The 12060-nt window shown below is 43.6% G+C and overlaps 1 protein-coding gene across 4 annotated transcripts in view; it reads right to left on the minus strand.

The window, feature by feature from the left end:
• The window catches only part of GRIA3 (glutamate ionotropic receptor AMPA type subunit 3), a 216256-nt gene that overhangs the window by 102961 nt on the left and 101235 nt on the right, over nt 1-12060 (minus strand). For all 4 annotated transcript variants that reach the window (XR_012640792.1, XM_074962534.1, XM_074962533.1 and 1 more), the window contains exons 5-6: nt 3853-3906; nt 1642-1803 (exon numbers count right to left, since the gene is read on the minus strand). Coding sequence is in view for 3 of the 4 variants with exons in the window: in XM_074962534.1 (XP_074818635.1) it covers nt 1642-1803; nt 3853-3906 (216 nt within the window). In the remaining variant the exon portion in view is untranslated. The remainder of the gene's footprint in view (nt 1-1641; nt 1804-3852; nt 3907-12060) is intronic.

The following is a 12060-nucleotide window of genomic DNA, read 5'->3' on the forward strand; positions in this document are numbered from 1 at the left end:
TACCTTTGGTTTTGACTGGCTTTGTATCCCAAAATCAATTTATTTGTCTGATATGCAGCAGTGCAAGTACGGCGATACGGTCTGGTACGCTGTACCAGCAAGATATTTATAGCCGGTACGGCATCCCGTAAAGATACAGGAGGAGCTGGCAGCCCCTCTGGCAGCTGTACCGCCCCCATCCCCATCCCTCACAGCCCTGTCCTCCGGCAGAGGAGACGCAGCTGTGTGGAAGGGCAGGGGGCGAGGCTGGGAATGGTAGAGCCATGCCAGAGAAGCTGCTGGGGTGGGACTGACCACATTCCGCTCCTTTCCCCACTGTGGTTCCCAAGTCTCTGGCGCAGCAGGAGGAGGACAGAGCCCGCCCTCAGGTAACGTGGGATGGCTCATGGGAAGGGGATGGGGAGAGCGCGGGGGCCCCAGTCTGCGGACGGGGCAGGGAGGAGTCACATGGAGGGCCATATGAGGAAGTCATGTGCCCCCCCTTAGCTGGTGGCCCCCGGTACTGGTAAGAAATGGATTCTACTTGCACTGCTGCTGGTATGACTAGGTGCTAAATAACCATACATTCAGTGGGTAGCCTGCATTGCATCTGTAAGAACTCTCTGATCTGTGACAGCACTGCCAGTTCGTGGCACATGGTTCTTTACTGAATGTTGTTTGTAGATACTTTGCCAAGACAAACATTACCTGCACAGTGAAGAATTGGAAGACATGGTGTTATTGAGTTCTTTGACAACCATGAAGAAGGATTTTATTGTAGAAGATACCTGGGCAACTATTAAGATCACTTGTATATGAGATTCCACAGTAGAGCAATAGCAACAACTAAGGCATCTTAAACACAAATGGAGTCAAGTTAACAGCATCACACAAGTTGTGCGCTTGCTTGAGGAGTCAACCATCAGTAAAGACGGGACGTTAAATAGTCCTTTACATAAGGCGAAAGGAAAATAAAAAAGACATGGCAAATGCTCATTGCAAATGTTCATTCCTGAGGAGAAACACCTCTCACTGGGTGAGACATAATTGAAGATAAGTGTGTAGACAATGTAAAAACAGGCTCCTACTCACCTCAGCCTGTGCATAGATATATTTATGTACAATCATGTTCATGTTTATATTATGTGCCTCAACACAGCAGGTAAAAACATACAGAGAAAATGGTTCGTAGACGTCTAATAGCCTAGCATGCATAACAGTGTATTTCCTTATAAGGGCAATTGGCTGTATGGAGTTATTGGGGCTCCATTCCCTAATGGGAATATTGGGAGGGGTTCATGGTGGCCCCATCATGAGTCCAATCCTACATCATTCTGCAGCTGGAATTGCCCAGTGCTACGTAGTTTGGACCCAAATCTATACTTCCATACAATAAAGGGATATTTTTCAGTCCTCTCTAACTGAGGTCGGTGGCAGTGTTACATGTGGAATGACTGCAGGATGGGGCTCTTTGCCTCAGAGTCCACCATTATGTGTTTATTTCATGTTTCCAGCTAACAATCTCTCTCTCTTTTTGTCTGGCAGTGAGTGTTCTGACTCATTCTGAGCAGAGAAAATCCATATACGTATATATTTAAAAATGAATCTGATTTTTGCTGAACACAATGCAAAAGGCTTCCATCACTGTCAACAAAATTTTACCTTTAATGGAGAGTTCTTGGCTTCAGGGAATTCCCTTTCATCCAGTCTAATCCAGCGTTGTAGAAACTGTTGAACCATTGGGTTTTCATTGTTAATAATCTGGAATCCAGTAACATTGGCGCCTCCATGCATTACTCTCTCCAGCATAATATCTGTAAAACCCTGGAAGAATATGTGCAGAAAACAAGAATCAGTGTCATACGAAGTGTCTGCAACTTGGCTCAGTTTTAAAGACAAACATTCTGGTAAGATGCTATTTTTTAATCTTTGGCTAGTTTAGCACAAAAGAAACTGATGAAAGTTCCCTGCCGCTAGTAGAAGATACTCTATCTAGGGGACAATCTCTTGCAGCAGTAGATTGTAGTACTGGAATAAAATGGAATTTGGAAACACATGGATTCCAGACCTTTGTGATGGAACACTGGCTTGTTCCAGTGTGGCAAAGTTTCCATGTGATCCAAAACACATCAAAAAGGGTACACAATATTACACATAAAGCTCAGAAGAAGAGGACTGATTGGTATATGGATTAATGAATTACTCAGACTCTTTTGTTAAAATATGTAACATCAGATGATAACTGGTATTTCATATACTGCATGCTGGATAATAATGTGAAAGGATTCCATGATTGTAAAACTAAACTACCTCTTCCTTAAGAGAACTATTTACAGAGATGCTGCATCTGCAGGTAGCATTCTAGCTACGTGCATTCCCAATAGCTTCTCAGTGCCTCTTCCAAACTCTTTCCTTCTGGAACCTGTACTCCTCCCTCCAAGTTCCATGCAGGTTGCCATAGCTGGTTCTTGCACCTTGTGCATGTGTTAAAGGTTGGGGGTAAAGGGGAGATGGGGTGCAAGGAGCCTCCTTGATGCTTCTGCTGAAGAGTCAGCCACTATTAACACCCTTAAGGTGCAAACCACACCAAAAGAGGTGGAGAAAGTTGGGGCCTGGCTCCAATACCTCCTTTGCACCAACCAGCAGAGCAGGAAATGCTTAACAGTCCCCCTTTTTTAGGAGAGAGTGCCAAGAAGCTCTGTGACTCAGAGGCTCCTTGATGCCCCTTGTTGTTCTCACTGCTGTGTTGTGGCAAAGCATGATCCTCACACCAGACAGTGCAGTGTTAATTATCACAATATTTACCTTAATGTTTCACTTTCAAGCCTTGTGGGCCTGATTCTCCACTGCCCTATGCCTCATATTGTCATTTACTCCTGCGCAAAGTGGATATAGAAAGCAAGTCGATTGGGTAGCAGTTTGCAGTCACCTTGCAGAAGTGTAAATGGCTATGCGTGGCACAAGGTAGTAGCAATTTAAGCCCACTGTTTTTTGGTTTATGCAATGTACACTGTAGTCAGTGTGAATAGGATCAGTTCCATAATGCACAATGACACATTTTAAAGCCGCACAGTATTTATAATGAAAATGGCATTTTAAAATTCATCTAACCTGCTTTAATCATACACAGAAAAAATCATTATAAAGACTCTTCTGCAAAGTAGGATTACTAACTAGAAAGTGTGATATGACTTTAGAAGAACATTTTCCACACACAGAAGCTAAAAATGACTCTTTCGGCAGGATCAACTACATTATAACCCTTTTCTACAGCATGTCTAGCTGATGGCTTTTCAAAAATATCAAAGAAATATCTGAAAAGTCAGTTATAGAGTGTGGAGAAGTGGATTTTTAATATGGATAAAAATATACCATCTTCTGCCTGGTCAATGAATATGTATAAAGTACTAACTCTGCAATGAGGTTCTACCTATATAAAGCCAATGAGTTGTTAAATAGTCTGGCCACTTTACTAGATGGAATTACAAATTTTAATTTGGTTCTTTATATCACTTGTATTATGTACAAATAAAATGTAATTATTTTTATAGTGTTTAAATTTAAAATCTGTCATACAGAAGATTAGTATTATCTAGTGAGTTATTTAAGAGATATAAATTAGTGGAGAACATATAATTGAATTGTTATTTTTAAATTAGTAAAGGATATGAACTTCTTAGACAAAACAAAGACTGTGTAATTGAGTAGAAATTACTATTACATACTAGTTCTAGTATTTACTGAAGTCATTTCTCAAAATCCAGGCACTCCTTCATGCATTACCTTCTTAGCTGATTAAAGCTGACACAACCTAAATAGAATATATTACCCTCTAAAACTTAGTTATACTTCTGCTGATGAAAAAGTTCTTACCAGGTTAGCTAGCATGTAGTGATAACCTCTGGAATGTTTACCAAGGATTACAACCTGTGTGTAGAAGAAACAACATGTATCACTTAATGTAAGAGAATGCGTCTCAACAAGCATAAGGAAAAAACCAAAAACCATGAACATTTTAGGAACACAGGACCCACTTCCATTCAAATTAATGGCAAAATCTCATTGTCTTCATTGGAGGCTGAATTGGGCCCATATACTGTCCACTTAGGGTGACCAGATGTCCTGATTTTATAGGGACAGTCCCAATATTCAGGGTTTTGTCTTTTTAGGCACCTATTGCCTCCCACCCCAGTCCCGATTTTTCACACTTGCTATCTGGTCACCCCTATGCCCACTACTTGGTTTATTAATAATTCGTGCAACTGGGACCTAGCTCGTGGCTACCTGAAGCTTTTGTGAGGCCCTTATGTGAAAGTCCTCCAACCAGCTCTGTCTCTATCATCAATCTCCCCTTCATCTCAACTAACCCCTGCATCCAAGCAGCTAACTGGGGAGAGGTAGGAATTCTCTGACCGAGTGGGGTGCAGAGCAGATGGGAATTGCAGAACCAACAGGTTACTAGAGAGAATATAATTGAGAGCTCAAGAAGAGATGAGGCCACAGTAGGATCATGTGGCCTGTGTAGCCACTGAGGAGTCCAGTTCAAAATGGTCAGTAGGAACTGTCAGAAATAAGGAAAGCAGAATTGGACCAATGGCCTCCAGAGGCTTAACGGTAGCACAGACAAATGCTATCATAAATGGATAAGTACATTGCTAACTGAACATGGGAAATAATTTTTTAACCAGCAGTTATTTATGGATTCCAGTCTTAGAATGAATTATTTCACTTCTTCAAAGAAAAAAATTCTCATTCGAAAATTTTATCAAACAACTGTTCTTCTCTACGTGATTTCAGCCAGCTTCATTTTATTAGATTTCTTGGTGTTATTTCTTGCTAGACTAGACAGGAACAATATTTGCCATCTGCTGTTTGAGTGACCACTAGTCATACAAAGATCCTGGTTGTGCGTTTTTTCAGTGCAGTCATTTCTGTGAGTAAAAAGTGAGCATGTTCATATTTCCCTTGCCTGTACTATACCCACTCTGTTCTCAGACAACAGCAAGCTGCTGCTGGTAGTCTGGAACCTCTGCAGTTGTTATAAAGTGACAGATTTGGTACCTTATTTGTGGGAAAGGGGAACGCAGGTGTGAGAGAGGTAAGGTAAGGCAGTTTTGCCACCATCATTATCAACGCTCAGCATCAGTTACAATCAGGAAGGGAAACAGAGGAGAAAAGCAAAGACTGGCAAAGGGGGAAGGGAAAGCGGTGCAGCCAAAGAAGGCCCCCAGGAGCTCATGGGCAGAGTGGTTTGAGATGCTGCAACAGCTGAGTTTTGCCAGTGAGGCTTAAGCTTCTCTCTTTCACCAGGGGAACGTGCAAGAGCAAAGCCCTATCACCATAAATGAGAGCCAAGCACACCCAGAGTGCAATGGGAATCCTAACTCTGGCAAAGTCATCTTGGCTTTCATAGCATCTCCCCTGTCAAACTTTGGTATCCGCTTAATTATATCTGCTCAGTAAATAGGTAACACTCAATTTCCTGACACACTTTTTAGTTGGCTACTGTTTACTTTGCTCCTCGTTTGTGGAGAACATTAGGGATAAGTGAAACAATCCATCAGCTGACTTTGTGCTGATTAAAATGTCACTATCACAATTATACCACAGCAGGGCACAAATCAAACCGAGGGGCTTCCTGCTACATGTCTACGTGTCTTTGGGAAAGCTGGTCCTGACAGTTCAACATTGGGTGCCTACAGTTAGGCTCCTAAGGTTATATTTAATCACCTAAGTAAAGGTGGCCCAATTTTCAGAGGTGCTGAGAACCCCCAACTCCCACTGACTTCCACTGCAGTTGTGCAAGCATAGACAAGGCGAGAACTGGCCCTGCATGTCTAGGTCTGAATTCTGGTGATGCACAGGGGACAAAGAGGATGCAGCCAGATAAAAAAGCCCCATGCAGGCACCCCTATGTGCAAGTGGAGCAGTTTGGCAGACAGTGTGGTACACAAGAAAACAATAGGAAATGCACCATAAGCTGAAGGGTTGTGATATGTAGGGAAAAAAGGAGGGTTACTAGGTCCTACCCCGGTTTGGCAAGCCAGACGCACAAGCCAGCCCTCATACCACTTGGCGCATGCCGAGAAGGGAAGAAAAGCACTCTCCATGTTCAGAGGTGCTGAAACAATTTTTATAGTGGGGGTACTGAGAGCCATTGAACCAAACTGTAAACCCAGGATATAATGGAAACCACTTTTGTGGCAGCACCCCTAGTTCCAGCACCTACGCCCATGTTGAATCACCAGTAATAAAAATTGTGCAGGTCAGATTGTAACTTTGCAATTCCATCTCTGCAATCCCATTGTCTTCAGATTATAACCTCAGCCACAGCAGTGCAACCCCATAGTCTTCAGGAAGGATTTGATCCTGAAATTACAAGTGAGTTCATCCTGCTGGTTATGCATGAGACAGGATAGAATCAAGCTCACTCTCCTTTAGTTTTGTTGTGCTAACAGGAGTAATAAGTAGTCAACACTTATATTTGTTGCTATACAAATCAGCTGTAGCACTGACTACACACAGGGAGCAGCTCTGTTGAGTAAGAAGGTGCCACTTTTAAACATACCCTTTTCAGAGTAGACTCAACCATTAAATGGAACTATCCCGCATGCCACATTATCACAACTCTCCGGCTTCTGTATGAATGACAGATAAAGGATCCAGATGCAACACTCTAGAAGACATCTTTCCAAAAATGCCACTTATCTCCTTGATAATCTCAACGGACATTTGAGTCGATGCCTTTAGATATACTGCTGGGCCGGTTACAATACTTGATTGAATTATTAAATTCCCAGTTGCCTCTTTGGACTGCCTTGTCCTTAATAGAAGCCATTTCTTTTAACTTCACGTTTAATTCTGAGGAATTTGCATACTTCCAACAATTTGAAAATAAATTGCTAGACAGATCCTCTTGAGAACTGTGTGTACGCTCTATTGGTAGAAAACATTTGCTTTTCTGCACTCACATTTGTTTTCTATGGAAATATGCATGCTCCCCTTAGATGCATTTGGCATACATGCTATTTGCATACTAAATTCTCTGTATTTTGAATTTTACATTAACAGAGGTGATTTACTTTTGAAAAGTTAGAGGCAAAGGATTTTACACTTGTAAACCAAGAGCAACATTCTTTGACATTTTAGTCTTAGTAATAATTGAGGCTTTCTTTTTTCTGACCAGAAATGTGTATATTTCTGAAGAGACAACACCATGGCACTAAAAGCCATATTTTGCCCTTGAACTCATGCATGGGGCTTCCAGTGAAGTCAACAGGAATGTAGCAACTAGGAAACATAGGATGATGGCGCTGCAAAGCAGGGCACTACAACTCCCATCAGCCCCTTCCCCACTGCATTTCCCTTTCTCCCAGCCAGCAGACCTGAGGTCCATCTAGTCCAGTCGCCTGTCTCCATTAATGGCTAGAAATAATTCCGATTGCCCTAAAAAACGGCCAAACTGCTTAATTCAAGCATTAGTTTACAAAGCAGTTTCCAGAAGAAACCCTTCTAATATTTATATTCAGACATTACCCAAGCATGTCAGATTATAATTAGATATTAATAATGCTTTTAAAACTCAGCACATGTGCTAGCCTAACCCTAAACAAGCATATCCCCTCGGCAAACATTACAGCAATTTGAATGAAGAGAAGAGTTGCTGGATTAGCAAGCATAGCAGAACCAATCACCCACATCAATGTGGCTCCTAAGGGAGTAAAAGAATGGATTAAGGTTTTCATGAAGAAGGAAAGCAGGAGTATAACAAATAAATCTCATCAACTGCTGATATATTGTGGCGCTTATATAGGAAGGAGGATATTGAATACTGGCACTGAATAGAATGTTAGGATTACAGGACAAGGATTTCACTGAACTACATGTCTTTGGGATGTTTCACTTCCTAGACTTAATAATGCTTTCATCTTGAGTGAAAGGAACGCAAAGAAGATTTGATACTGAACAAAAGAGGAGGAGAGGAGGAAAAATTGGTTAGAAAAAGTCATGAATAATTCAAAATTCTGATCCTACCTAATTTTATCTTGTAGGTAGAAAGACTATGTCAGGTTTAACATACTGTTGCAACAGAGGTTTGTTTTTTATAATTAACCCTTAAAATATGTCACCGGTTAATAAGCACAAAAACCTAGAAGTGTCTTAATTAAAATGTCCTTGGCTTTAGAATAAACATCTCAAGCTATTGGGCAGGACCGGATGCTGTTCATGCTGAGTGGAGTCTTGGATTATGTACCATTTTTGAGTGATTACATCTGCCTTGCAAGTTGCTAGTCACTCATTTGCCTGGGGTGAATACTTTTTTTTGAATGGGTACATAAAACACTATTTGTTTATAATTATTATCAATCACCATGGTAACAAGTAGGCAAGTAGAGGTTGTACTTCTGGGCCAGTAAATTTCCAGTGCAATTTTCCAAGGCTGAATACAGAGCTTAGCTAAATTTGCTGTATTTGTTCTATGTTGAATTGCTACAAAACCACTTGGCATTTCTCTAACAATAATGATGAAAAAAGCATGCTCTTATGATTATGTGGCTACACAAATCAACTAGGTTTGAGAGAGTAGCATAGTTCCAAAGAAAAAACACACCAAAAAGCCCTGATTTCCTTTTCAGGCAGGTGGTGCTCTTCAGACAGTACAATACGTCCTGTCTAGACGGAATGTAATATACAATGCAGCTTCGTGCATTTCAGCATCAACAGATCATTTTGTGCAACAAAGGTATTATTTAGAGATATGGAACTAAATGGGAATAGTGGAGCTGAAACCCCCTAACTACAGGGAAGTTCACACCCAGAGCTGACCTTTACAGGCCTCTCTTGGGAATGAGCTGAACTGGAACAATATGGGGAGGATTCTGAAGAAGGTCAGTGTTTGTTCTCAGAATTGCTCTCATCTCTCTCAAATTGTCAGTATCATGGTATGCACATCTGGGAGTGCAAGAAGAAGATGGGGGCAGCAATGTCATTTTTTGTGTTAGTCTGAAACTGACTCTCTTATTCTTGGGCCTGGTCGACACCAGCAGTTGAGGTTGAATTTAGCAGCGTTAAATCGATTTAACCCTGCACCCATCCACACGATGAAGCCCTTTTTTTCGACTTAAAGGGCTCTTAAAATCGATTTCTTTACTCCATCCGCGACAAGGGGATTAGCACTGAAATCGGCCTTGCTGGGTCAAATTTGGGGTAGTGTGGACGCAATTCAATGGTATTGGCTTCCGGGAGCTATCCCAGAGCGCTCCATTGTGACTGCTCTGGACAGCACTCTCAACTCAGATGCAGTGGCCAGGAAGACAGGAAAAGGCCCGCGAACTTTTGAATCTCATTTCCTGTTTGGCCAGCGTGGCAAGCTGCAGGTGAGTGCAGAGCTCATCAGGAGAGGTGACCATGCAGAGCTCATCAGCAGAGGTGACCATGATGGAGTCCCAAAATCGCAAAGAAGTTCCAGCATGGACCAAACGGAGGTACGGGATCTGATCGCTGTATGGGGAGACGAATTCGTGCTATCAGAACTCTGTTCCAGTTTTCAAAATGCCAAAACATTTGTCAAAATCTCCCAGAGCATGAAGGACAGAGGCCATAACAGGGACCTGAAGCAGTGCCGCATGAAACTTAAGGAGCTGAGGCAAGCCTACCAGAAAACCAGAGAGGCGAACGGCTGCTCCGGGTCAGAGCCCCAAACATGCCATTTCTATGATGAGCTGCATGCCATTTTAGGGGGTTCAGCCACCACTACCCCAACCCTGTGCTTTGACTCCGTCAATGGAGTGGGAGGCAACACGGAAGCAGGTTTTGGGGACGAGGAAGATGAGGAGGAGGAGGTGGTTGAAGATAGCTCACAGCAAGCAAGCAGAGAAACCGGTTTTCCCAACAGCCAGGAACTGTTTCTCACCCTGGACCTGGAGCCAGTACCCCCTGAACCCACCCAAGGCTGCCTCCTGGACCCACCAGGTGGAGAAGGGACCTCTGGTGAGTGTAACTTTTTAAATAGTATACATGGTTTAAAAGCAAGTGTGTTTAATGATTAATTTGCCCTGGCATTCAAGGCCAGTACAGCTACTGGAAAAGTCTGTTAATGTGTCTGGGGATGGAGCGGAAATCCTCCAGGGACATCTCCATAAAGCTCTCCTGGATGTACTCCCAAAGCCTTTCCAAAAGGTTTCTGGGGAGGGCAGCCTTATTCCGTCCACCATGGTAGGACACTTTACCATGCCAGGCCAGTAGCATGTAGTCGGGAATCATTGCAGAACAAAGCATTGCAGCGTATGTTTGCTGACGTTCTTTCTCTCTCTGTGTTATCATCAGGAGAGTGATATCATTCATGGTCACCTGGTTGAAATAGGGTGCTTTTCTTAAGAGGACATTCAGAGGTGCCCGTTCCTGCTGGGCTGTTTGCCTGTGGCTGAACAGAAATGTTCCCCACTGTTAACCACGTGATGGGGGGAGGGGGAGGGCCAAGGGGTTAGCCACGCGGTGGGGGGAGGCAAAATGTGACCTTGTAATGAAAGCACATGTGCTTTGTATGTAATGTTAACAGCAAGGTTTACCGTGAAAGAGTGCCCCCATTGTTCTATAAAATGTGTCTTTTTAAATACCACTGTCCCTTTTTTTTCCTCCACCAGCTGCATGTGTTTCAAGGATCACAGTATCTTCTCCTTCCCAGAGGCTAGTGAAGATTAGAAGGCGAAAAAAACGCAGTCACGATGAAATGTTCTCTGACCTCATGCTGTCCTCCCACACTGACAGAGCACAGACGAATGTGTGGAGGCAGACAATGTCAGAGTGCTGGAAAGCACAACATGAATGCAAGGAGAGGTGGCGGGCTGAAGAGAGGGCTGAAGATTATAGGTGGCGGCAGCGTGATGAGAGGAGGCAGGATTCAATGCTGAGGCTGCTGGAGGATCAAACTAATATGCTCCAGCATATGGTTGAGCTGCAGGAAAGGCAGCTGGAGCACAGACCACTGCTACAGCCCTGCCCTCCTCCCCAAGTTCCATAGCCTCCTCACCCAGATGCCCAAGACCGTGGCGGGGGGAGGGGCCCTCTGGCCACCCAGCCACTCCACCCCAGAGGATTGCCCAAGCAACAGAAGGCTGGCATTCAATAAGTTTTAAATTTTTTAAGTTTTAAAGTGCAGTGTGGCCTTGTCCTTCCATCCTCCCCCACCCCACCCAGGCTACCTTAGCAGTTATCCCCCTATTTGTGTGATGAATTAATAAAGAATTCATAAATGTGAAGCAACAATGAATTTATTGCCTCTGCAAGCGGTGATCGAAGGGGGGAGGGGAGGGTGGTTAGCTTACAGGGAAGTAGAGTGAACCAAGTGGGGGAGGGGTCATCAAGGAGAAACAAACAGAACTTTCACACCGTAGCCTGGTCAGCCATGAAAATGCTTCTCTGATGTGCAGCACGCGCTCCTGTGCTCTTCTAACCGCCCTGGTGTCTGGCTGCACATAACCAGCGGCCACACGATTTGCCTCAACCTCCCACCCCGCAATAAATGTCTCCCCCTTACTCACAGATATTGTGGAGCACAGAGCAAGCAGTAATAACAATGGGAATATTGGTTTTGCTGAGGTCTAAGCAAGTCAGTAAACTGCGCCAGCGCACTTTTAAACATCCAAATGCACATTCTACCACCATTCTGCACTTGCTCAGAACAGCTCCTGACTACTGTCCAGGCCACCTGTGTATGGCTTCATGAGCCATGGCATTAAGGGGTAAGCTGGGTCTCCAAGGGTAACTATAGGCATTTCAACATCCCCAACCGTTATTTTCTGGTCTGGGAAGAAAGTCCTTTCCTGCAGCTTTTGAAACAGACTAGAGTTCCTGAAGATGCGAGTGTCATGTACCTTTCCCGGCCATCCCAAGTTGATGTTGGTGAAATGTCCCTTGTAATCCACCAGTGCTTGCAGCACTATTGAAAAGTACCCCTTGCGGTTTATGTACTTGCTGGCTTAGTGCTCTGGTGCCAAGATAGGGATATGGGTTCCGTCTATGGCCCCACCACAGTTAGGGAATCCCATTGCAGCAAAGCCATCCACTCTGACCTGCACATTT

This window comes from Natator depressus, chromosome 9, assembly GCF_965152275.1.
Source record: "Natator depressus isolate rNatDep1 chromosome 9, rNatDep2.hap1, whole genome shotgun sequence".
Taxonomy (NCBI): domain Eukaryota; kingdom Metazoa; phylum Chordata; order Testudines; family Cheloniidae; genus Natator; species Natator depressus.